The 22835-nt window shown below is 41.3% G+C and overlaps 1 protein-coding gene across 1 annotated transcript in view; it reads left to right on the forward strand.

The window, feature by feature from the left end:
* Positions 1-22835, forward strand: part of zgc:153039 (uncharacterized protein LOC767698 homolog) — an 87587-nt gene that overhangs the window by 14284 nt on the left and 50468 nt on the right. Inside the window, exon 7 of the mRNA XM_037774249.1 lies at positions 19074-19231. Coding sequence (XP_037630177.1) covers positions 19074-19231 — 158 coding nt within the window. The remainder of the gene's footprint in view (positions 1-19073; positions 19232-22835) is intronic.

Below are 22835 nucleotides of genomic sequence, written 5' to 3' on the forward strand. Positions count from 1 at the left end.
CCTGAAAATGAGCATAATAGGTCGTCTTTAATGAATTGTTTATAACACACTATAATGTAGTTGTAAGCAGATATAAGAATATTTTAAGTATTTATTTATACATGTATGTATGCAAGTAAGTATGTCCTAACCTCTTATCATGTATTCGAATTGGTTTATAAACAGATAATGAATGATTGATGACACAGTAAAACACATCTGTAATCATATTTAATATATATACGATTCACACATGAACACAACCATACAGTGTTAGAAAGCATTTACTGATTATACACGTGCACAAGACATTCCACAGGTGGGCCCACTTACTAGATTTCTCCCTGATCTCAAGGCCTTCATCAGATGGTAGAGTTTGCCCTGTTGTCATGAGAACAAAGAAGTATTATTTATATATACTTCCATAAATATAATAAGCATAATGAACATGATGAAATAATGAATGCTTATTATTTCGTAGCCATATTATAATATAATTATTGCTTGCGGCTTCACAGAAGGAGATATAGTTACAAATAGAAATTAATCAACACATAAATATGTAGCATTTCTTGAAAATTACTCAGAAATATCTTCATATGAATACAATATATATAAACACCTAAAGATATCTGCTTACAACTACATTATATTGTTTTAGAAAACAATGAATGGGTTACACTTTATAATAACCATAATAATCATTTAATCTATAGTTGGGATTGACTGTTAACAAACAATGAAATGATAATTAATAATGTTTACTAATTATTCATAATGCTATCATTTCTGTTATTTTATCATTAATTTGTGTAATATGAAATAATTTATAATTTATAAATTCTATATTGTATCATAGCTGATGAGAGACAATAACAATTAAATTCTGAATACATTAGTAAACTATTTATTATCAGTTTAATGTTGCACATATTATAACATGTTTTTTACACTATATGAAGTATTTGTTAAAAATTACCAAATGATTTGTAAACCTTTAATAAATTGTTGTAAAACATCTATAAACATTACATAGAAAGATGGACCAGAAACCAATTATTAACAAGTATTAACTATCTATCTAAATATTTTTCATAGAGACTTTACAAAGTATTTATTAACCATTTAACAAAGTATTAAAATCATCAGTTGCAACTTTATAATAGCATCCAAATAATGTTTATAGATGGTTTATAAACCAATTATTAACCATTAACAAAGTGTTACAAATATGTGTTATGTTTACAGATAGATAGAAATGATATCTTAATCATTAACAAATACTTATATATATATAATTATATATATATAATTATATATATATAATTATATATATACTGTATATATATATATATCAAATTTTATAATGTGTGGAACAATATACTGTTTAAATAACCTAAATTATACGATACTAATATTTAGTAAACATTATTAATTACCATTTTGTTGTTTGTTAACCGTAAAATAACTATTAACTAAGTTTGATTGACTATCAACTTACCATTTATAAGTTATGGTTATTAAAAAGTGTTACCCATATATGAATTGTTTATATACAGCTTATAAATGCTAAATGGAGGAAGGGTTCAAATAAAGTGTCCTTTACGACGGAAGATGGTTAAAGGTCGCAGTTTTATGACCGAATGAGTTCAGCATGTTACTAATACTGTCAGGGTTTCAGGTGTCATTCCAACCGGGCGTCTATGCTGAAACAATATCCATTTTCTGTTGTAGTCGCGGGAGTTGTCCAAAAGGTGGCAGTCCAACTCTCTTACCAACCAGCTGTGCTCCCTTTTTATAAAAGGAAGATTTAGAGTGACAAGCTAACCTTTAACCGGCTCTTCTAAATTGCTACCCTCGGCAAATTGTAGTTCTGCATCATAGCTTTAAAAGGCAAAGCGGTTAAGATTGTATGTAAAAGTGAATGTCAGGGAGGTGGGAGGGCGGCCACTGAAAATGGTACCGCACGGTAAGGGTACCTCTTTATAACCGCCTACCTGTGTCAGCGTGTGTGCCGATGTCACAGCATCAGTGTCCTCTCTCAGGTGTGAGACGGGGAGCCGGGGACTGTCAGTGTGTGCTCCCGGGGCTGACGGCTTCAGACTGTCCACACTTGGATTTAACATAAACTATGACATACTTTAACTGAATTTTGTTAAGTCAGACAGTGTGGTCTGGTGATTTTTATCACACATTTAATAAAGCATTGAAGGGGACATTCACGTTTTCAGTGTTTGTTCACATCCATCTGGGTATCCGGAGTGCCTACCGACCCACGAACTGTGAAAAAAGACAACCCACTCGTTTTTTTTGGGCTGCCAAGATCAGAAAACATGTGATTCAACAAGCCATTGAGATTTGGCTACCCTTCCTATGTCATATGCAGAATCATTAGAATATACCGCCCACAGCTTGAGAACTACCTTTGTAAAGGTGCACCATATTTTTCCTGTAAGCCAATCAGAGCAGATTGGGCATTCTCGGGAGGGGGGCTTAAAGAGACAGAGGGTGAATTATACAGGTATATTCAGACTGACAGTATGATAAAAATAATGTGTTTTCTGAATATTACAGCATGTAAATATGTTCTAGTACAGTGGTTCCCAACCTATTTTCCTTGACGGCCCCCCTTACTTGATGTCATCACCCTAAAAAAATCACCCTCAAACAAATCCTCAATTTTAATAGAGTGATTAAGTGTATTAAATGTATTTATTAAATCAACTTTTTTTTATGAATAGAACTTGTCAGTTTCTTCAACAAAAATAAAGTGGTGACGTCTTGACAGATTTGCCAAACGAATGCAGATCATTTATATACACAGTATATGTGATCTATAATTTAAATGAATTTGCTATAATGGTGTTAGAGCGGAAATAGATTTTTTGTTATTGTGGTTAAATAAATGTAATTTAGATTTCTGCTAGACTGCCCCGTTAATACAGGTGCGAGTGGGAGAGCAAACATTTTTTTTTTAATCGCAGGGTAAATGTTGTTTTTGAAAGGCTAACCACCAACAAATATATCGATTGAAGCAGAATATTTCATTAGATAAAAACATGTTGTGACTTTGGAAAATGATTACATCTATCTTTTTTTCAATACATTAAGACTTTTGGACTTCACAACGCTCTGGAGTTATCGGGAATGTTCGGATCACACGAGTCGGAAACAATGCTGCGCAGCCACTACTTGAATCTAATTATATAAATAGTATAATACCATAAATATTAGTGTAGCCTGATCTTTATCTGCAACTGTGAACAAATACCAGGTTTAAACAGAATGAGGCCTACTAAGTAGCAAAAGAATATATCTTTTTAAATTTTTATATACAGACTTTTGTGTACATTATCCAGTACGTGTGTTGTTATGATTTTAGTTATACATGTGCAAAATTTAATTTTGACAACCTCAGAGCAGACGAATCCTGGTGCACCCCCTGTGATCTTTGGTACCCCCCTAAGGGTGGCCGGGACCCCAGGTTGGGAACCACTGTTCTAGTAGAAACCTAAAATGAAAATGAGCATAATACTTTAAGTTTTCAGAAGCTTTCCAGCTATAATGCAACTTCATTATGGAACTTTACTCCGGCTCCACAGTGGGGAACCCTGCGATCGACTTTGCAGATGCACTGACAGTACTGAATGTTTGCGTTTTTTTTCTTCTTTTATACAGCCGCATGAGCACATTTTCTGCTTCACAGCTATTAGTGTTGCAAAGAAAAACGTAGCTCATTTGGATGTGAAAGCTGTACAACTGGTTTCCAGGTCACTGTTAATAGAGCTGCCTTATATTTTGTCTGTTTTGAGATTATCGCTGATGATATGCCACTATGGTAAGAGGGCTGCTGATGATGGTGATGAAGGCTGAGGGGATGTGAGACAGAGGGGAATCTATTAACCTTACGCGACCAGCTAGCCAGCCATGACAGATTGCCCTGTCGCTACTTTATCAAGCTCTTTTGGTAGTGTGTGTGTGTGTGTGTGTGTGTGTGTGTGTGTGTGTGTGTGTGTGTGTGTGTGTGTGTGTGTGTGTGTGTGTGTGTGTGTGTGTGTGTGTGTGTGTGTGTGTGTGTGTGTGTGTGTGTGTGTGTGTGTGTGTGTGTGTGTGTGTGTGTGGGTGCGTGCGTGCGTGTACTGTATTAGGAATTTAAATCTACACAGAATGAGCATGACGACTCACTCTGTTGCTCCACAGTCTTTTTTAAATTTTAGAACTGGTTTCATGCCTGAATATTAACTAACTGGTTTAGTGTGTGTGTGTGTGTTTAGTGTGTGTGTATGTGGGGGGGCCTTGGCTTGATTGACTTCTTTGTGTGTGTGTGAGTGCACACACTACACACGTGCGTTCTCCGCAGCGCTGTGTGTCAGTGACCTGTAGGCTAATCCGCCCTGCGCTATAGAAGCTTTTGTATTAATAACTGACTTGATAATTATATTAATTTGAATCTGCCGGGCCTTCTTTTGTTGTGCTATCTCTGACATGCAGCCTTGTGGATTGTGTGTGCCTCTGCCTCTGTCTCTCATCTCTCTCCTGCTGCCCCCCCCCTCCCTACAAACACACACATGCTGCGTCTAATTCCTCTCACTTTTCCAGAAAAGTCACATCTTTCGTCACACTTTTCTCTTTTCTCTCTCCATCCTCCAAAAAACATGCTGAATTCTGTCTCTTGTCTTTTCACCTACGCACTGTCTATTTCCATTCCTCTGTTTTCCTCTTCTACATTTTGTCATTCCCCCCCCCCCCCCCCCCCCTCACTCCTTTCAATCAAATACTTTTTTTTTTTTACTCATTCAACATCTTCTCTCCCGCTTTAGCCCCTTCCTGTCTGCAGGATCTCCTCCCAGAACTCTGAAGCTTTTTTCAATAACTCAAGGACCTTTTACTCCTTTCACATCTGAAAAGTGCTTAAAGATTCTTGGCCATAGTTCCTCCTACCCCTACAAAAAAAATCCCGGTGACCCAGCCACCAGGTAGTATTTCACACAAACTATTGGGGCAGAGTTTGATTGGTGAATCACACAGCTACCGTTTTTAATACTAGCAGCTAGGGCTGTCAAGCAAATTAATCGCACATTTTTTTACGTTTAAAATGTATCCTAAAGGGAGATCTGTCAAGTATTTAATACTCTTACCAACATGGGAGTGGATATGCTTGCAAATATGCTTGCTTTATGCAAAGGTATGTATATATTTATTATGGGAACTTAATTAAAGCTGAAGTAGGCGAGATTGGAGCAAATATGATTAAAAAAAGTTATTTTTATAAAACAGTCGCTACATCCTGACAGTAGTACATGAAACAGGTAACCTGAAAAAAAAAAGCATGTGTCTCTGGTGTCTCCTAACGGCATTTGTAAGATTTCACAGACCGGAGGAAAACAACCAGGCAGAGCTGTCCTGGCATGTGCTGTCCATCTGCTGTCTATGAGAGCTGGCTGTCAATCACTTGCAAACTCTGATCAAACGGTCAAACTAGGCAGCGCTGATCAAATATGAATCAATATTCTGTTACTGTAAAGCCTATTTCTCGCCTCAGATGTTTTCAGAATCATCTTGTAGTGATAGGTAGTACCTTTATTGATCCAGAGGGAAATTCTAGAGTACTGTTTAGCTGTAAAATGAGAAAGTTTGTGACCCGGCAGTCATGTTGAGATCTCTTGGGGAATACCAAGCACCGCTCACATGACCGGAAGACAGCCAATAGGAACGTTCTCTCTCTGAAATGACCTCTTCCATCACCGGCTAGATTTTTTAAAGCCTGAAAACAGAGCCATGAGGAGGTGCAGAAGTCTAGTTTTCTCTCACAACAATTGAATTACAGTATGCTGAAAGGTTATTATGGCATTTTTGCCCAATGATGCCAAAAAATAGTTGCCTACTGAAGCTTTCAAACTGCATGTGATTATCATAAAGTGGGCATGTCTGTAAAGGGGAGACTCGTGGGTACCCATAGAACCCATTTTCAGTCACATATCTTGAGGTCAGAGGTCAAGGGAGCCCATTTGAAGGTGGCCATGAAAGTTTTTCATCGCCAAAATTGAGCCTAACTTTGAAGCGTTATTTAGCCTCCTTCCCGACAAGCTAGGAATTGGTACCAATTCCTTCAGTTTTCTAGTTTCATATGATTCCTTCACTTTAGCTCTAAAACTGAACCTGCTACATCCCGCGGGTCTCAGAGGGTTAATCCAACGTCGTACAAGAAAAACTGAGAGAAAACAGAATCAGGTTTCTACAACCATTGAATACCACAGTGACACAGTCTCGCTTCTCGTGCGTGAACATTTGAGCTCTTCTCGTTCTCGTCGTTTTGGCAGAAAAGACCGAGGAACCTCCTTGTCCAGACACATTGTAAGGCAACAAGTCCAGCATCCCGTCTCCTCTCATCCTCACTCCTTCCTTTTCTCTCCCCCCCTCTCGCTTTCTCTTGGCACTATCGCCCCACAGCAGCATTCTTGGCTTCCTTTTTTCCTTTCTCCCTCCTCTCCTTGTCTATCATTCATCCATCCATCCACACAGCCGTGCTCCCTCCTTTTGTTATTCCCCCTCTATCTCTCCACTGCAGAGATTCCAGTCACTTTCGCCCCCTCTCTCTCTCTCACACTGCTGTCCCTGTTTGTTTTTTTGAGTAGAGGTGGGGGGGTGTTCAACAATGGTGGTAGTAGGCCAAGTCTTCAACAACATGTCCTGAATTAAAAGCTGCTGGGATTGGAGGGAGAGATACAGGGATGAAGAGCAACAGACGGAGGAGAGAAAGGGAGGATTTGGGCGACAGGTGAGAGGTTTAGATATTTTAGATATTCATTTGAAACGGGTTGGCAGGCTCTTGGCGGTGTCTGTGAAAGATATGAGGCAGTTTATTATAATGAACGAATACCTCACCTGTCGTTTATGAGAAGCATTAAATTTATATTCCAGTTCACACAAGCACTGATGAGTAGAGAGAGCGGGAGTCCTGACGTCACTGCTGGGTTAGCCACCGTCTTCTGCAACTCAGTGCAATCTCTCGTCGAGGGTGTCTTTCATCTGTCTTTCTGAAAAAAATTAAACGTGTTTCTGGGGTTTTACTATCCATACTCTAAGATCAGTGAGAATCCCAGTTCTTGCTATTATAATTCAAACCCTTCATGACTCATGCAAAGTTAAACGATGATTCATTTGAGATTCAAAGTTCATTTTCGACCTTGGAAACATCAGTTGAGAAAAGATTCTCACCACAACGTCGATTTAGTAGCTGTTCTGGAGCTTTTTGCACGATATTCCTCGGCAGATTGCGTTGGCCCAGTTATCATGGAAATGTCATTGTAATTGATGTTTGAATTTCTATCTTTTGTCTGAGCACTTTGAGGACTTCCTCTTGCCCATGTTGGCTCATAAATTGAGTTTTAAAGCTGCAGTAGGCAGAATATTTTGGCATCATTGGGCAAAAATTCCATAATTACCTTTCAGCAAATGTTCTGAGAGAAAACTAGACTTCTGCACCTCCTCTTGACTCTGTTTTCATGCTTTCGAAAATCTAGCTGGTGACGGGAGACTTTGGCCAATCACAGGTCATTTCAGAGAGAGAGCGTTCCTATCGGCTGTTCATTCAACGGAGGCAGCTGTCAATCACTCGCAAACTCCGATCAAACGGTCAAACTTTGCAGCGCTGATCTGAATATGAATTAATATTCTGTTACTGTAATGCCTATTTCTTGCCTCAAATGTTTTCAGAAACATCTTGTAGTGTACTGTTTAGCTGTAATGAGAAAGTTTGCTGCCGGGCGGTGCTTGGTATTTCCTTAACTGATCTCAACATGGCTGCTCGGTCACAAACTTTCTCGTTTTACAGCTAAACTGCTGCACAGAGCGCTATCGCTTGTTTACTCAAAGTTTATTAATATTGAATGTTTCACGTCTTGAAATTGCATCAACCTCGACGCCGCACATCATTGGGTCCCGAGAAATACACCCACCAAGTGTGAAGTAGATCGGATGAACGGTTCTCGAGATACGTGAAGGACACACCCACACACATACAGTGGAGGAAATAAGTATTTGATCCCTTGCCGATTTTGTAAGTTTGCCCACTTACAAAGAAAAGAACGGTCTATAATTTTAATGATAGGTTTACTTTAACAGTGAGAGACAGAATATATAAAAAAAAATCCAGAAAATCACATCATATAAAAGTTATAAATTGATTTGCATTTGATTGTGGGAAATAAGTATTTGATCCCCTAGCAAAACATGACTCAGTACTTGGTGGAGAAACGTTGTTGGCAAGCACAGAGGTCAGACGTTTCTTGTAGTTGGTCACCAGGTTTGCGCACATCTCAGGAGGGATTTTGGTCCACTCCTCTTTGCAGATCATCTCCAAATCCTTAAGGTTTCGAGGCTGTCGCTTGGCAACTCGAAGCTTCAGCTCCCTCCACAGATTTTCTATGGAATTAAGGTCCGGAGACTGGCTAGGCCACTCCATGACCTTAATGTGTTTCTTATTGAGCCACTCCTTTGTTGCCTTGTCCGTATGTTTTGGGTCATTGTCGTGCTGGAAGACCCATCCACGTCCCATTTTCAGTGTCCTGGCTGAGGGAAGGAGGTTGTCGCCCAACATTTCACGGTACATGGCCCCGTCCATCCTCCCTTCGATGCGGTGAAGTCGTCCTGTCCCCGTAGCAGAGAAAGACCCCCAAAACATAATGTTTCCACCTCCATGTTTGACGGTGGGGATGGTGTTCTTGGGGTTATAGTCAGCATTTCTCTTCCTCCAAACACGGCGAGTCGAGTTGATGCCAGAGAGCTCGATTTTGGTCTCATCTGACCACATCACCTTCTCCCAAGCCTTCTCTGAATCATTCAGGTGTTCATTGGCAAACAGACGGGCCTGTACATGTTCCTTCTTGAGCAGGGGGACATTGCGGGCACTGCAGGATTTTAATCCGTTACGGTGTAGTGTGTTACCAATGGTTTTCTTGGTGATTGTGGTCCCAGCTGTCTTGCGATCATTAAGAAGTTCCTCCCGTGTAGTTCTGGGCTGATCCCTCACCTTTCTCATGATCATCGATACCCCACGAGACGAGATCTTGCGTGGAGCCCCAGACCGAGGCCGATTGATGGTCATTTTGTGTTTCTTCCATTTCCGAATAATGGCACCAACAGTTGTCTACTTCTCACAAAGCTGCTTGCTGATGGACTTGTAGCCGATTCCAGTCTTGTGCAGGTCTGCAATCTTGTCCCTGACGTCCTTAGACAGCCCTTTGGTCTTGCCCATGGTGGAGAGGTTGGAATCTGATTGTGGACAGGTGTCTTTTATACAGGTAATGAGTTGAGACAGTTATCTTTTATACAGGTCACGAGTTGAGATTCGGAGTACTTTCTTAAAGCGAGAGGACTAATCTAACTGGTCTGTGGGGGACAGAATTCTTGCTGGTTGCTAGGGGATCAAATACTTATTTCCCACAATCAAATACAAATCAATTTATAACTTTTATATGATGTGATTTTCTGGATTTTTTTTTTATATTCTGTCTCTCACTGTTAAAATATACCTACCATTAAAATTATAGACCGTTCTTTTCTTTGTAAGTGGGCAAACTTACAAAATCGGCAAGGGATCAAATACTTATTTCCTCCACTGTACATACAGAGATTCCTTTCCCTTATAGTTAGATTACAAATGGGGGGGTTTCGATGGATAGTGTTATTCTTCCATGATGGTGTACAATGCATTTCCTGAGGGCTGTTTGACGCAGAATATCAGACAATAAAACGGCTGTCCATATTGCTCTGCCATATCAGTCAGCCCCTAGTTACGAGCATCGTGGGCAGATGATGGAGTAACACAAACAAGTGGCTCCAAATTGCCAGTTGGTGCAAAGAATGACTGAATAGAGAGGCTGAAAATTGGAAATGGTGAAATGGAGAGCAGCCGTAAAACAAGATGAGAGTATCAGGAAAAAATGTGATAAACATTTTGAAATGTGAACGAGGTAGACGGGGTAACGGAGAAGCTGAGATGTGCGGAGTACATGTGAAGTGTTGGGAGAGAAGAGTGACTGAGGAAGAAAAGAAGGGAGGGAGAGAGAGGAGGCGGTAGCGTGTGTGTGTGTGTGTGTGTGTGTGTGTGTGTGTGTGTGTGTGTGTGTGTGTGTGTGTGTGTGTGTGTGTGTGTGTGTGTGTGTGTGTGTGTGTGTGTGTGTGTGTGTGTGTGTGTGTGTGTGTGTGTGTGTGTGTGTGTGTGTGTGTGTGTGTGTGTGTGTGTGTGTGTGTGTGTACAGAGGCCTTGTTAGTTATTGATCCCATTTAATAATCCTTAACCACAGTCTGCTCCCCTGAGAGCACTTAACTCTCTCCCTCCCTCCCTCTCTCCGACTCTTACAACCCCTCTCTGCCTCCCTTTTTACTTTCTGTTTGCCTCCTTTTCCTCGGCTGCTTCTTTATGTGTGTGCATCTCTTCCTCACCCCCTCGTGTACCGCGGCTACACACTCTCTAAAAGTACCTACAAGGTCAAGGTGGAGTGAGGCTAAAGACCAACACTAAATCCCCGCAGTAAAGGGTGTAGTTCTGCGCCGGTGCATTTGTTGCTATGGAGTCGATTCAGTCGTCTTCTAAGAGGCCTGAGCTCATTCAAAGCACACCGGCGGCCAGATGCAGACTGTAAAGGTAACACGGGTTCTTTTTACGAATTGAGATCCACACGTTCAGGCTGTTATACTGTTCAGACTTCTGAAGGGTGCTCTGAGCGTCTTGCCACTGGCTCAGCTTGCCAAAAGAGTTCTTATTTGTTTTTCCCCCCTATGGCACGGTGGAAAATCGGGCCATAGAATTGTCACCTTTTCATGTCTTTCAGCTGAGGTGTTGCTTTTATGCTTTTATACTTTCAGTTTAATTTAAGTTTAAGGATGGAGGTGCACTTTTACCAACATATTCAGTGTTTTTAATTTAAGACTAGAAACCCTGAAATAAGTCTTGGGTTTAATTCTACTGACTAAACAATCATCATTTATGTGAATCTCTTCACATAAGAAGGCCTTTAAAGGTACTATATGTAACATTTTACATGTATTCATCGCTTTGTATTGCTAACGTGTGAACGGATTTTACCGTAACTTAAACACACCTCTGGAGGATTACAGAGAGAGGAGATGATAGTGGCATCATCAATGTGTGCAAAAACATAAAATGTCACAGAATGCATGTTTTTGGGATACAGTGTAAATATAGTACACACAGCATTTTTATAGCTTTATAAAATGTTCAACTATCTTGTATGTATGGAGCTGTAATGTATGCAAAAACATACAGACAACATACAGATTTACAGCATCTATTCATCAACACTCTGAACCTTTTTTTCCTCTGTCTATCTACAAAACCCATTTATCATATATCAGACTACATTGTGCTCTCTAATATGATAATATAGGCAACATTTACTAAAGGATTAGACACTTCTGAAGACTATAATCACTCCACCATCCCAGCAAAGATTTACTACATATAGTAGACCTAATAAAATTTTTCTGCTGGGCATGTGGCAACTGTTGGATAATGTAAGAGCTTGTCCAAATGTAATAAAATGAGTTTATATTTCATTTAGTTTGCTAATTGCTTGATAATGTATACTGGGACTCGCTTTGCTACTTAATAACGGATAGAACAGGTGACAGATGGATCTTTTTTACAGGTTTATTTTGAAAATTAAAAAAAGTTCAAAGGTAACGTTACAAATAGAACATGTGCAAACATGCAGATGCGCTCACAGCTGGCGGTACCGTGAGGTGGTTGGCTTGCACGGTGCGTTACCGTGTAACGTAACGATGGATGCCTCTCTCATTCAGCAGCCTTGACACTACCCTCACCGTCCCGTCATCTGCCGCAAGCAAACCGAAAAAATTCCTGCTGCCATCGCACCATTTGTTTGAGCGACCTGTGACAGTTGCGTCACGACTGTACACCTATTTGCAACCAAATAGGTTTGTCCCACCGCATTTGTTAGCGATCCTGGTGCATGATGCCGTTCACATCGAAATCGACCCTGGTCTTACCCACCTCTCGACCTGGGTCAGTCAACGCGGGTTAACCCTTTCAGACACACAATCAACCCTGGTATTGTGTGAACTACTTGTGTTACATTTGATTTGTATGAAAAGTTCTATACAAATAAAGTCTGATTTGTTTTATTATTGAGTTTCAGTCCCCATGAAACAGAAGCCAGAGCATCTCTATTGTAACTGCTGTACTGTGACGTATCTCACAGTGAAACAGAATATTTGAGCGGTGTACAGCTACAAGAGGGATTTAAATCAAATAATTCACATTTGTTCGGGCCGCTAAAACCTGGGCGAGCTTAGAGTTTAGCTTGATAAGGGACTAGGAGCTACAGAGCAAAGGACTTGGCTCCACACACAAACCTCCCTCACCTGTTGTTGGATCAGGAAGAGGACGAGGGACAGATGAAAAGAAACTTTGCCAATTTTCAACCGGCTGTGTGGTAAAGTTACTGCCGTGCGGGCAGTACATGCAGATGAACGGCGCTCGGAGCCTCTTCCCGCTCACCTGCCGCCAAAACTCTGCCAGTCTTTTTCGCGCCATCTTCCAGCGGACATTCACAGCAGCACTGCAGTGACACAGAGTCGATAAAGTTTCTCTTGAATGAATTCGACCTCAGCCACCATTGTTTTGGAAATGAAAAGTGTTTTTGCCCGCTGATATCATGGATGTATAAAGAGGACCGGACACAGCGTTGGAGGCGGGGCCCCGTTCATTCCTATGAAAGTTGCTTAGTGGCGAATGAAGACAAAAAGGCCTTCCGCCTGACAAAGTAGCCGGATCTTGGGCACATGGAACATTCGCAGTAGCGTCCGCTCGGTCACATGACTCAGTCACGGGGTCCCAACATCACACCGTCGTCATGGCTTGCGCTCCAGCTCTCGGTCTGGGTCTCATTCACATGAACGGAGGAAGGGAAATAACTCTGGATTTAGCTATTAGTGCATTTTACAACTTTTAAAAACCTAATGATTTAAATAAGGGCTGTTAGAGTGTTTGTACTGGGAAGTTTATTTACCTAAAAAAAATATATTTTGATCAGCTTTTTGGCGTATAACAAGAGATAAATGAACAATTAACACAGGGACACATGATTAAAACTGGGAAAATATATTTTTAATTTAATTGGGACTTTAATTAGTGCAGCTTTAATGCTTTTTTTTTGAGGCAGGTCTGGCAGAATCATCAAATAGATCCAAACTTTGGGGGAGATATTTGAGAATAAAAATAGTTTAAATCTAAAGTTTTTGAATATAAGAGCACAAATAATGAGCTTTAATCTAAAATCAGCAGTACTATATCCGCCCACTCCTGTTTACAAACAGGAAGAGAAGGGCAAACAAAAGAAATATGCAGCAAAAAATAAATGCTGTCCTTGTCACGTTGATGGAGAGATTCATTAGAGGGACTAACCTTTGAATTCTACAGAGTCGGAGTATTGACTTCCAGGACCATCATCATGTCCATATTGCAGAGACACAAATGGTCCCATAATGGTGCAATGAGCATAACAGTGATGTTAGCCATAAGCCAGAGCCATCTCCGTAACTAGCTATGATCCCACTTGATCATTTATTGGACATTCTGAAGCCTTTTCCTTCTGGATCATTAAACTAGATGATCCTGAATGGTTATGTTAGTCGTGATGGGGAGCGACCTCGCCCTCTATGAGAGCTGAGACGACCGGGATCGCAGCAGAGCGAGCTCTGTTTGTGATGCCAGGCTTTTTTTACGCTGCTGTTCTAATGTACCTAAACACTCCTTGTCAGCGCTTCATTTTTCATCTCCTTTTGAAAAATCACAGATAATTATAAATCCATAATGTTCGACTAAAAGCGCTGGTGAATTATCAGAAGCACAAAACACATGAAATGATGGATTAAAAGATGAATACGCATGAATACACAAACGAGGGCATGAATAAAAATGGTAAACAAATGAGCTGATGGGATGGGGCGGGCCGGGAGGAGCGAGAACAATCGGCCAAACAATCTCTGCGGGCTCCTTTTAGTCCTCCAGCTTTGTTTCCTCCTCCTCTCTAAACGAGCTCCTTTAATCTGTCACTCGCTCCCTCGCGCTTTTGTTCTCCTCTTTATTTGGATGGCAGAGCTCATTTCAGCTGGATGATCTGATCAATAATTACTATCCAGGCCCCACACACACACACACACACACACACACAGTGTCATATAAACATTACACTCCTGGCAATGAATACACATTAAAGGAACAGTGTGTGACGTTTGGGGGGGGGGATCTATTGGCAGAAATGGAATATAATATGTTTTCATTAGTGTATAATCACCTGAAACTAAGAATCGTTGTGTTTTCGTTATCTTAGAATGAGCCACTTCCTATCTACACAGTGAGAGGGTCCTCTTCATGGAGTCCACCGTGTTGATCCGCCTTGTTTCTACAGTAGCCCAGAACGGACAAACCAAACTCTAGAGAGAACCCTTCGCATTTTTACGATGGCTGTCAAAGTTAACGCGATAATAACACGTTAATGCAAATTTGTTTTAACGCCACTGATTTCTTTAACGCATTAATGCAATTTGATCTTTCGGAGGTTGTAGCGGGCTCAGTTTTTAAAGCTAGAGTGAAGATACTGGCATCATATGAAACTAGATCCCTAAGGAATCCATTGGTACCAACCATGTCATACTAGCTTGTCGCGAAGGAGACTAAATGAAGCTCCAAACTTATGCTAAACTTTGGCGAGGAGAAACTGGCAAGGCTATATTCAAAGATATGTGAATGTAAATGGGTTCTATGGGTACCCACAAGTCTCCCCTTTACAGACATGCCCACTTTATGATAATCACATGCAGTTTTGGGCAAGTCATAGTCAAGTCAGCTGTTGTTGCCTGTTGGGCTGCAGTTCGCCACATTATGATTTGAGCATATTTTTAATGCTAAATGCAGTACCTGTGAGGGTTTCTGGACAATATTTGTCATTGTTTTGTGTTGTTAATTTCAAATAACAAATATAACCATAATTTGAATAAAGCAAGCACATTTGCTTCATATCTACATAGGTAGCAGCTCCTTTTCAAGGAGTCCGTCATGTTGTACCTCCATGTTTCTACAGTAGCCCAGAACAGACAAAACCAAACACTGGCTCAAGTGAGAGTCTTTTTATGTTACCTGAAGGCCACCGTATTTCTCTGACATGCTTGTGAAACTGCGATAACGTGAGCCGCTGAGTGCAAAACCGCGGTATCGCCAGCCGCCGCCTGACTTCCGTTGCTTTTAAAGTAGTGTTATTATGGTGAGGATGGCCTCTGAGGAGGGTGAACATCGTTACCACGGTTTTACACTCGGCGGCTCACGTAACCACGGTGTTGGAAAGGGAGGAGTGAGCGGAGGGGTACTCAGTTGGTTGCAATCTACAACCACACCACTAGATGCCACCAAATCCTACACACTGTACCTTTAAGAAACACCAAATTATAAAACAAAATACATATAGTTGTTCATGTTGTTGTGCACATGAATCTTTCTCTCTCTCTCTCACACACACACACACACACACACACCATTTGTCACCGCTGTCACCCAGTTTGCAGCGGCTTTGTTTTTGAGAGCCAGTTTGGAAATGTCAAGCTTTTTCGAGATTTATTTTGCTCCTGCTGCACGTCAGAGAAATTAATAATCAGCCTATAAGTTTTGACCCGCATCATCACTCACCATGCACACACACATACACACACACACACACACTTTAATTCCTCATCATGTTTAGAACCCCTTTTTTCTTTTTTTTTTTTTAATGATTCCCCTTTTCACGCTGCGACTCCCCTCCAATCGCGTGCCTGCGACGTATCAGCCCAGTGAACAGTTGTTTGGTGTTATGAATATGTCAGAGAGTCTGATTACAGCAGCGGTTCATAAACTTTTCACCGCAGTGCCCACGCCACGCACACACACGCGCACGCCATATAAACAAAGTAGTTGGCATTTCCTAATTTCGAGGGCGATGTTAACTTCTCAGCAGAACCTTTGATTTGTGGTAATGCAAAAGCGCGTGCGCGTGCGTCGTACGTGTGTATGTTCGCTCGCGCGCTGCCCGCTTCTCGGGCCCCCGTGTGAAATAATAGTGTGCTCAGATCTTTGGATGGAGTGAACAATACTTAACAGGGCCATGATAATAAGTATTAAAATCACTGGACCTGAAAGAAAACGTGATGAGACTCTTAATTACAAGAGAAAGAGAATGGACAGTGGTACAAGTAGAAATGAAATGAGAGGGGGAGGACTGAGAGAGAAAACTAGAAAAAAAAAGCCCTTGAATGGGTTTTAAAAACATCATGATGAGGGAGATGGAGGGGATGAGGGAGGGGAATAGATGGATTGGATGTGTGCGTGTGTGTATTGAAACACAAAGAGAGATTGAGATGGATCAGGAGAGAGAGAGAGAAACACTTTGCACTCTAATTCTCCTCTCTCTAGCTGTGTTGTATTGAAAAGAGGTGGGGGGCAGGCTGCAATCATGTGCACCCTGCTGTGGTTTTTGTACTCTCTGATCTCTTTTTCTCCGTGTCTAGTGCAGCATCTCTCTCTCTCTCTCACACACCCTGGCTGGAGTGAGTCCCTTATTCCAGGATCTCATCATTAGGCACCCCAGCAGAGTAATCATCACTTCCTCTTCAATCATATTCTTTTTCATTGGACACATTTTGGCCCCCCTCAGAACAAATGAGTTTGAAATGACCCGCAACCTTTCGGACCACTTGATTTTGATCCCCCCGATATGAATGTAATAACGTGGAGAGTTTTATCTGTTTATGGTTATCGACATGGTGGGCGTCTTCTTCTTCTGTGTGGTGTTGTTGCATGTGAAACTTTTCATCTTAACTTTTCATTTAATCATACACTTCTAGGGGCTCTTAATTTGGAAAACATCTAAATTAATACAGTAAATATGTTTGATTTTCAGCGTGTATGTAGTCAGAGATGTCCTGAAGTGACATAAATCCGTCATTGTCAGGCATTTTTTATTAAATTTTTTCCAGCAACCCAAAAATCAAAGAATAAAGACATTTCCCTCACACATTAGTGGTATTTTCCTTTTAGGATAGGATAGGATAGGATGGCACTTTATTTATCCCCGTGGGGAAATTGCAGTTGCACAGCAGCACAGATCCTAACAGAAGAAATGAGTACATATTATAAGACAGGGCATACAATAAATAAGAGTAAAAAATACCCAAGCGATAAGAACACTAAAAGTTACATGTTAAAAAAAGGTAAATAAATATGTGCATTATAAATGATGTGCAGTAGCAGTAGTGCAAACATTAAATCCATGTGAACAAGACAAACAAAGACAGTGCAAAAGCACACAGTGTCAGAGACCACCGAGTTGGCTGAGACTGAGGTCATCACGGCAGTTGGTATTGTACAGCCGGATGGCTGTTGGTACAAAGGAGTGCTTGAAGCGCTCCTTCGAACACCTCGGAAGGATGAGATGATTGCTGAAGGAGCTTCTTAACCCATTCATCTCCTCATAGAAGGGATGAGATGGGTTCTCCAGTATGTTCTTGATCTTAGACCTCATCCTCCCCTCAGCCACCTCCTCCAGGCTTTCAAGGCGCACTCCTACAACAGAGCCCGCCTTCCTGACCAGTTTGTTTAGTCTGTTTGCATCACCAGCCTTAATGCCACCACTGACTCATAAAACATGTGTAGCAGCCTGTTACACACATCAAATGAATTAAGTCTCCTCAGGAAGTAGTATTTTATACTTCTAAAAAAATACTTAATACTTTATACTATAATCCAATCAATTTTATTTCCATATAAGTATTTGTATATACAGTTCCCTTTGTTAACACCTTATTTTGAAAACCAGACTCAGTCCCACGTGTATACTTCCGCTAACTTCGCCAAGTCTGTCTCTAGCTCTCCCCGTCAGCTCCGTTCTCTTTATACATCCATGGTCAGCTCCATCGGAGCCGTTTGAATACATTTAACATAAATGTCAGTATATGGGTGCTCTACAGTTGTAGCGTCAGACGATTTGACCACGGAGATGAGAGGGACGGCTGGCTTGACCGTACGTTACCGCGATACGATAATGTTTCCTGTCCGCGACAGAGTTAGCATGCAGCTTTAGTCGTGATGTCTAGCTCTGCTTTTCCTGGTAATGTTTGAAAACCAAAGTGTTTCCATACTTGACTGGATGTGTAGTGTTTACCCCTTTGGATTTAAAATATGAGTGTGCAGGTCGTGTACACGTAGACCCTCCGCCGTTTTCTACATCGGCTCGTTGCGGTTTGTTTTGGTTGACTGATACGGAACGGATATGACGTCACGTTACTCAGACTACAACAATAAAAGCGGTAACTTCCTTCTACCTCTGCATAGACTCAAATGAAGCAAAAATACATTGATTTTGCGATTTTAAAAAATCGTTTTCAGAATCTTAAAAAGAAAAACGCGATACACCCCTATTCTTTATTCACATCAGAAATCCTGGATGTTACCGTACCCTCCAGAAAGGAAAAGAGTTCAACATAGACTCGAAGCTTCTGATTAGAGCCCTACCTATACTGGATTGTTGAGGCCATAGAAATAGACTAGGAGTAGAACGGACATTGAACTGTTTTCCGTGGTCAATTGACTTGTACAAAAGAAAATGGGGATTGTTGTTAGTTATTATGGTGACAATACGTCAGTGGGGCCGTAACTAAAGCACTAAACTTTGTTTGACAAAACAACCCCAACTGGCTTTTTCTGGCGCTTTCAACCGTATCATATGGTCTTTATCGGCAGAGGGAATTTACTCGACTGAGATGGATCTGTTGACATTCGGAGTGTCTTTTTTGCTCACTTGACTTAGCAAAGACCTTTCCACATCTTACCTCATCTTTTTCCCCATCTTTTATGTATTTCTACTTAAAACTATCAAACGAAACTAAAGATGCCAAAGACATAAACTGAAAAATAAAAAAATGTTTTTCTTTCTACTTGGTTCATAGTGAAGGTCAGACCCAAACTTCCATTCGTGGTTGTTAAAGTAATCTCTTGAATTGTGTTCTCCAAACCTTTACAGCGTCCTGCTTCAGAGGGATTACAGCTACCTGAGAGACATCAACATCTGGAACCCCTTCGTCACCATCGGGGTTTATTCCTCCACTCTCTCCGCTGCTATGAGCAACCTCATCGGAGCCTCGCGCATCCTCTACGCCCTGGCCAGGGACGACCTGTTTGGTAGGTAGCGCTGTGCTGGGGAGGAATGTCCCCCGAAACTAATGTTAGAGTTCTTGTTGGTGGAGGGAGGCAGACGGGCTTTGTGACTGAGATGAGCAGCACCTAGGACATTTCAGTGAACAAAGTAAAATAGACCTATTTTGTATGTTTACTACATCATTGAAAGTTTAAATTAATGTTTTTTTTTTTTCTGTTGAAGACAATGAATGGTCTCCTTGGACACCCAAAACCATTCTATTTTAACTCAAGGTCCACTTACAAGCTTTTTTCATGGCTCAGTAGCTAAACATACTTCAGTATAATACTCAATAAACACCAAAGAATATTAATAACTTGTATTATTCTCGAAAAATGAAAGTACTCCCAACACTTTAAACATAAAGTAAATGTAATAAATACACAAACATTGAATTTTAAATCTTTCTTTTAAAGCCAAGAAATGTCCCCGTGGAATGAGTTAAAGGATAGGTTCAGGTGTCCATCTGAACACTGAAACGGGTTTTGCTTGCTGGTTATTAAAAGATCAAAATCCACATTCCATTCAAAAATACATTCCAAAGTTTATCTGAAGTTAATATGATTTATCAAATGAAGCAAGTTACAGAGTTACACAAGTCTTTCGTTGTGTTACTATGCTCCACTGCTTTCTGCCTTTTTTTTGTTTAAAAGGCAGGTCTGGCAGAAACACCAAACGGATACAAAATTTTGGGGAGGTATTTGCACATGATGATAGTTTAAATCGAGCTTATAGTTTTTGAACATAAAGGCCCAGACACACCAACCCGACATCAGAGAACTAGCAGCGACGAAGGCTGACTCTTGCATCGCCTCACCTCGCCTTTTGTCTTGGTCAAAAAGTTGCACTCGAACACACCGCAAAGACTACAGCCCGACGGCCAGTTAGTACGTACGTTCTGCTCCTGAAATAACTCTCCACACCAGCAAGTCGCAGTAGTCTTTGTCATTCATAAAGGGAAACCGGAAGGCCGAGGACGGCGGATATACAAGCCGTTGTTATGATACGTACATGTGGCGTGTACATGTACACAACAAAGCGGCGTTTGCTGACCGTTTTCACACCACTCTCACTCACCACTTAGCTTCATTCCAGATGGCCATGTTGCTGTGAAAATATCCGTGTGTTGGAATGATCAGATGGTTCGGCCGATTCAACGCGCTGAATCGGCTGAAAGAACTCCGACATGGGCAGACTAAAGCCGACTATGCGGGACACACCGCAAAAACTAGGCCGACAGACGCTCACCGACGGCACTCAACTGTCCGACAGCTGACTGTCGGCTTGCCGTGTCAGGGCCTTTATACTAAATTTATAGTTGGTACATTACATTCTACATAGGATCTAACAGCTTGATGACTGACCCTGATGTCTCTGACTTCCTCATCTCTACAGCAGGTTTAGATAAGAGTAAGGCCGACTAGACTTATCATGATACTGTATTCACTTCAAGTAAAACAAGAATACATTTTCACACACGTCTCTTTATATAATTATATTTTGGATTATTTTAAGCCTTTCTCAGACAGCCAAGTAGAGAGGTAACAAGGGAAGAGAGAGATGTGGAGTTATACGCAGCAAAGGTCAGGCTTCTTCTCTAAAGCTATCTTTATTCAGTCTTCTTTCCACCACTTTTACGACAGTAATGTGTACAACCAAGCGCAACATGATTGTCTAATGCCACGATCAGACTACACAATATTTTTGACGGTTACAATGGTCACTATGTCAGATTAGACGATAGAGAGTCATAAATTCTTGTCGTGACTTGGCCGCGACACGTGACGGATTACACGCCGGTCCCCTGTTCCGACAATACACACTCTCCCGGACCCGCTGTCTTAATATACGGGCTTACCGGGGCTCAAGCCCCCGGGCCCAACCACGTAAAGGAGCTCACGAGGCTCCAGGGGAAAACAATAAGACGCAACGGCGGTGGTGTTTTTTACTCCGACACAACCTAGATTGAATGTCCTACTGCAAGGTCCGGCAGCAGTTACGCTGGCATCATTCTCTATAATAAGTAGCCATGTGCTTCTGTTTACAGCTGTGTGCGCGTCTGTGCTCAGCTGGTCAAATTCACGGCCATGACAGAACACGTCGTGGAAAGCAAAAAAAAATCAAACATGCTAGACTTTCTGTTGCAATAATAATGCATTTAACGCAAATTTGTTTTAACGTCACTGATTTCTTTAATTCATCAACACAACTTGTGATTTTTAGGTTGTAGCGGGCTCAGTTTCAAAGAAAAAAAACGAATGAATCCCTTGGTACCAACCATGTCATACTAGCTCGTCGCAAAGAAGGCTAAATAACGCTCCAAACTTACGCTAAATTTTGTCGAGGAAAAACTGGCATGGCCATTTTCAAAGGGGTCCCTTGACCTTTGACCTCAAGATATGTGAATGAAAAACGGTTCTATGGGTACCCACGAGTCTCCCCTTTACAGACATGCCCACTTTATGATAATCACGTGCAGTTTCGGGGCAAGTCATAGTCAAGTCAGCACACTGACACACTGACACACTGACAGCTGTTGTTGGGCTGCAGTTTGCCATGTTCTGATTTGAGCATATTTTTTATGCTAAATGCAGTACCTGTGAGGGTTACTGGAAAATATTTGTCATTGTTTTGTGTTGTTAATTGATTTCCAATAAAACATATATATATATATATATATATACATTTCCATGAAGGAAGTATATTTGTCCCATGTTGATAATCTCCCTGTAAGGTGCATTTTGGACAGATGAAAAATGTGTGATTAATTTACAATTATTCGTGATTAACTACGGACAATCATGCGATTAATCGCGATTAAATATTTTAATCGATTGACAGCCCTAGTAAAAATATTTTGGTTTCATTATGAAACCGTAGTGGGCCTACAGTACCTACACTGTGGCGGGTAATTAATGGGAAACGCTGCGTGGTGCATTTTGTGGTGCTTCCTGAAAGTTTACACCTTGAGTCGTCCTGTTTGCTGTGAAGTCTTTCCCACATTCCCACATCAAACGAACGGCAGCATTCGTGTGATTTCCATCTCTCCCTTCCCCTCTCTGTGTGAATCCATGCCGCCTGCTGCTTTGTCATTATTAATGACTGTGAGCAACTTCCTTATCCCGTCCTCTGCTCCTTTGTTAAGTCTATTGCAAATTGATTTGGCCCGTGTCTGTCCGTGTGTATGGCTGTGCGCGTGTGTGTGTGTGTGTGTGTGTGTGTGTGTGTGTGTGTGTGTGTGTGTGTGTGTGTGTGTGTGTGTGTGTGTGTGTGTGTGTGTGTGTGTGTGTGTGTGTGTGTGTGAGGGGAGGTAAATGGCTGTATTAGTGCGAGTTCCTCTGTGGAGTGATCAGACGGAGCGGAGGCAGATGACTCTAGTTCAGCTGATTGTTCACCAACAGCCGAAGGGTTAACTTAGTTTAATCTCTTTAATTAAGAGTCAATGACTGTGGAGCCATAAACGTGTAATACTCTTGTAGGAGGGATGAAATGGTTAGTATGACCACACTCTATGTGTGTGTGCACTTGTTGTTGTCATTCATGCATGCTGCTCACAGCTTAACCTTGCCACTGTCCTATGCAAACAGA

The sequence above is a fragment of the Sebastes umbrosus genome, chromosome 7 (genome assembly GCF_015220745.1).
Source record: "Sebastes umbrosus isolate fSebUmb1 chromosome 7, fSebUmb1.pri, whole genome shotgun sequence".
NCBI lineage: Eukaryota > Metazoa > Chordata > Actinopteri > Perciformes > Sebastidae > Sebastes > Sebastes umbrosus.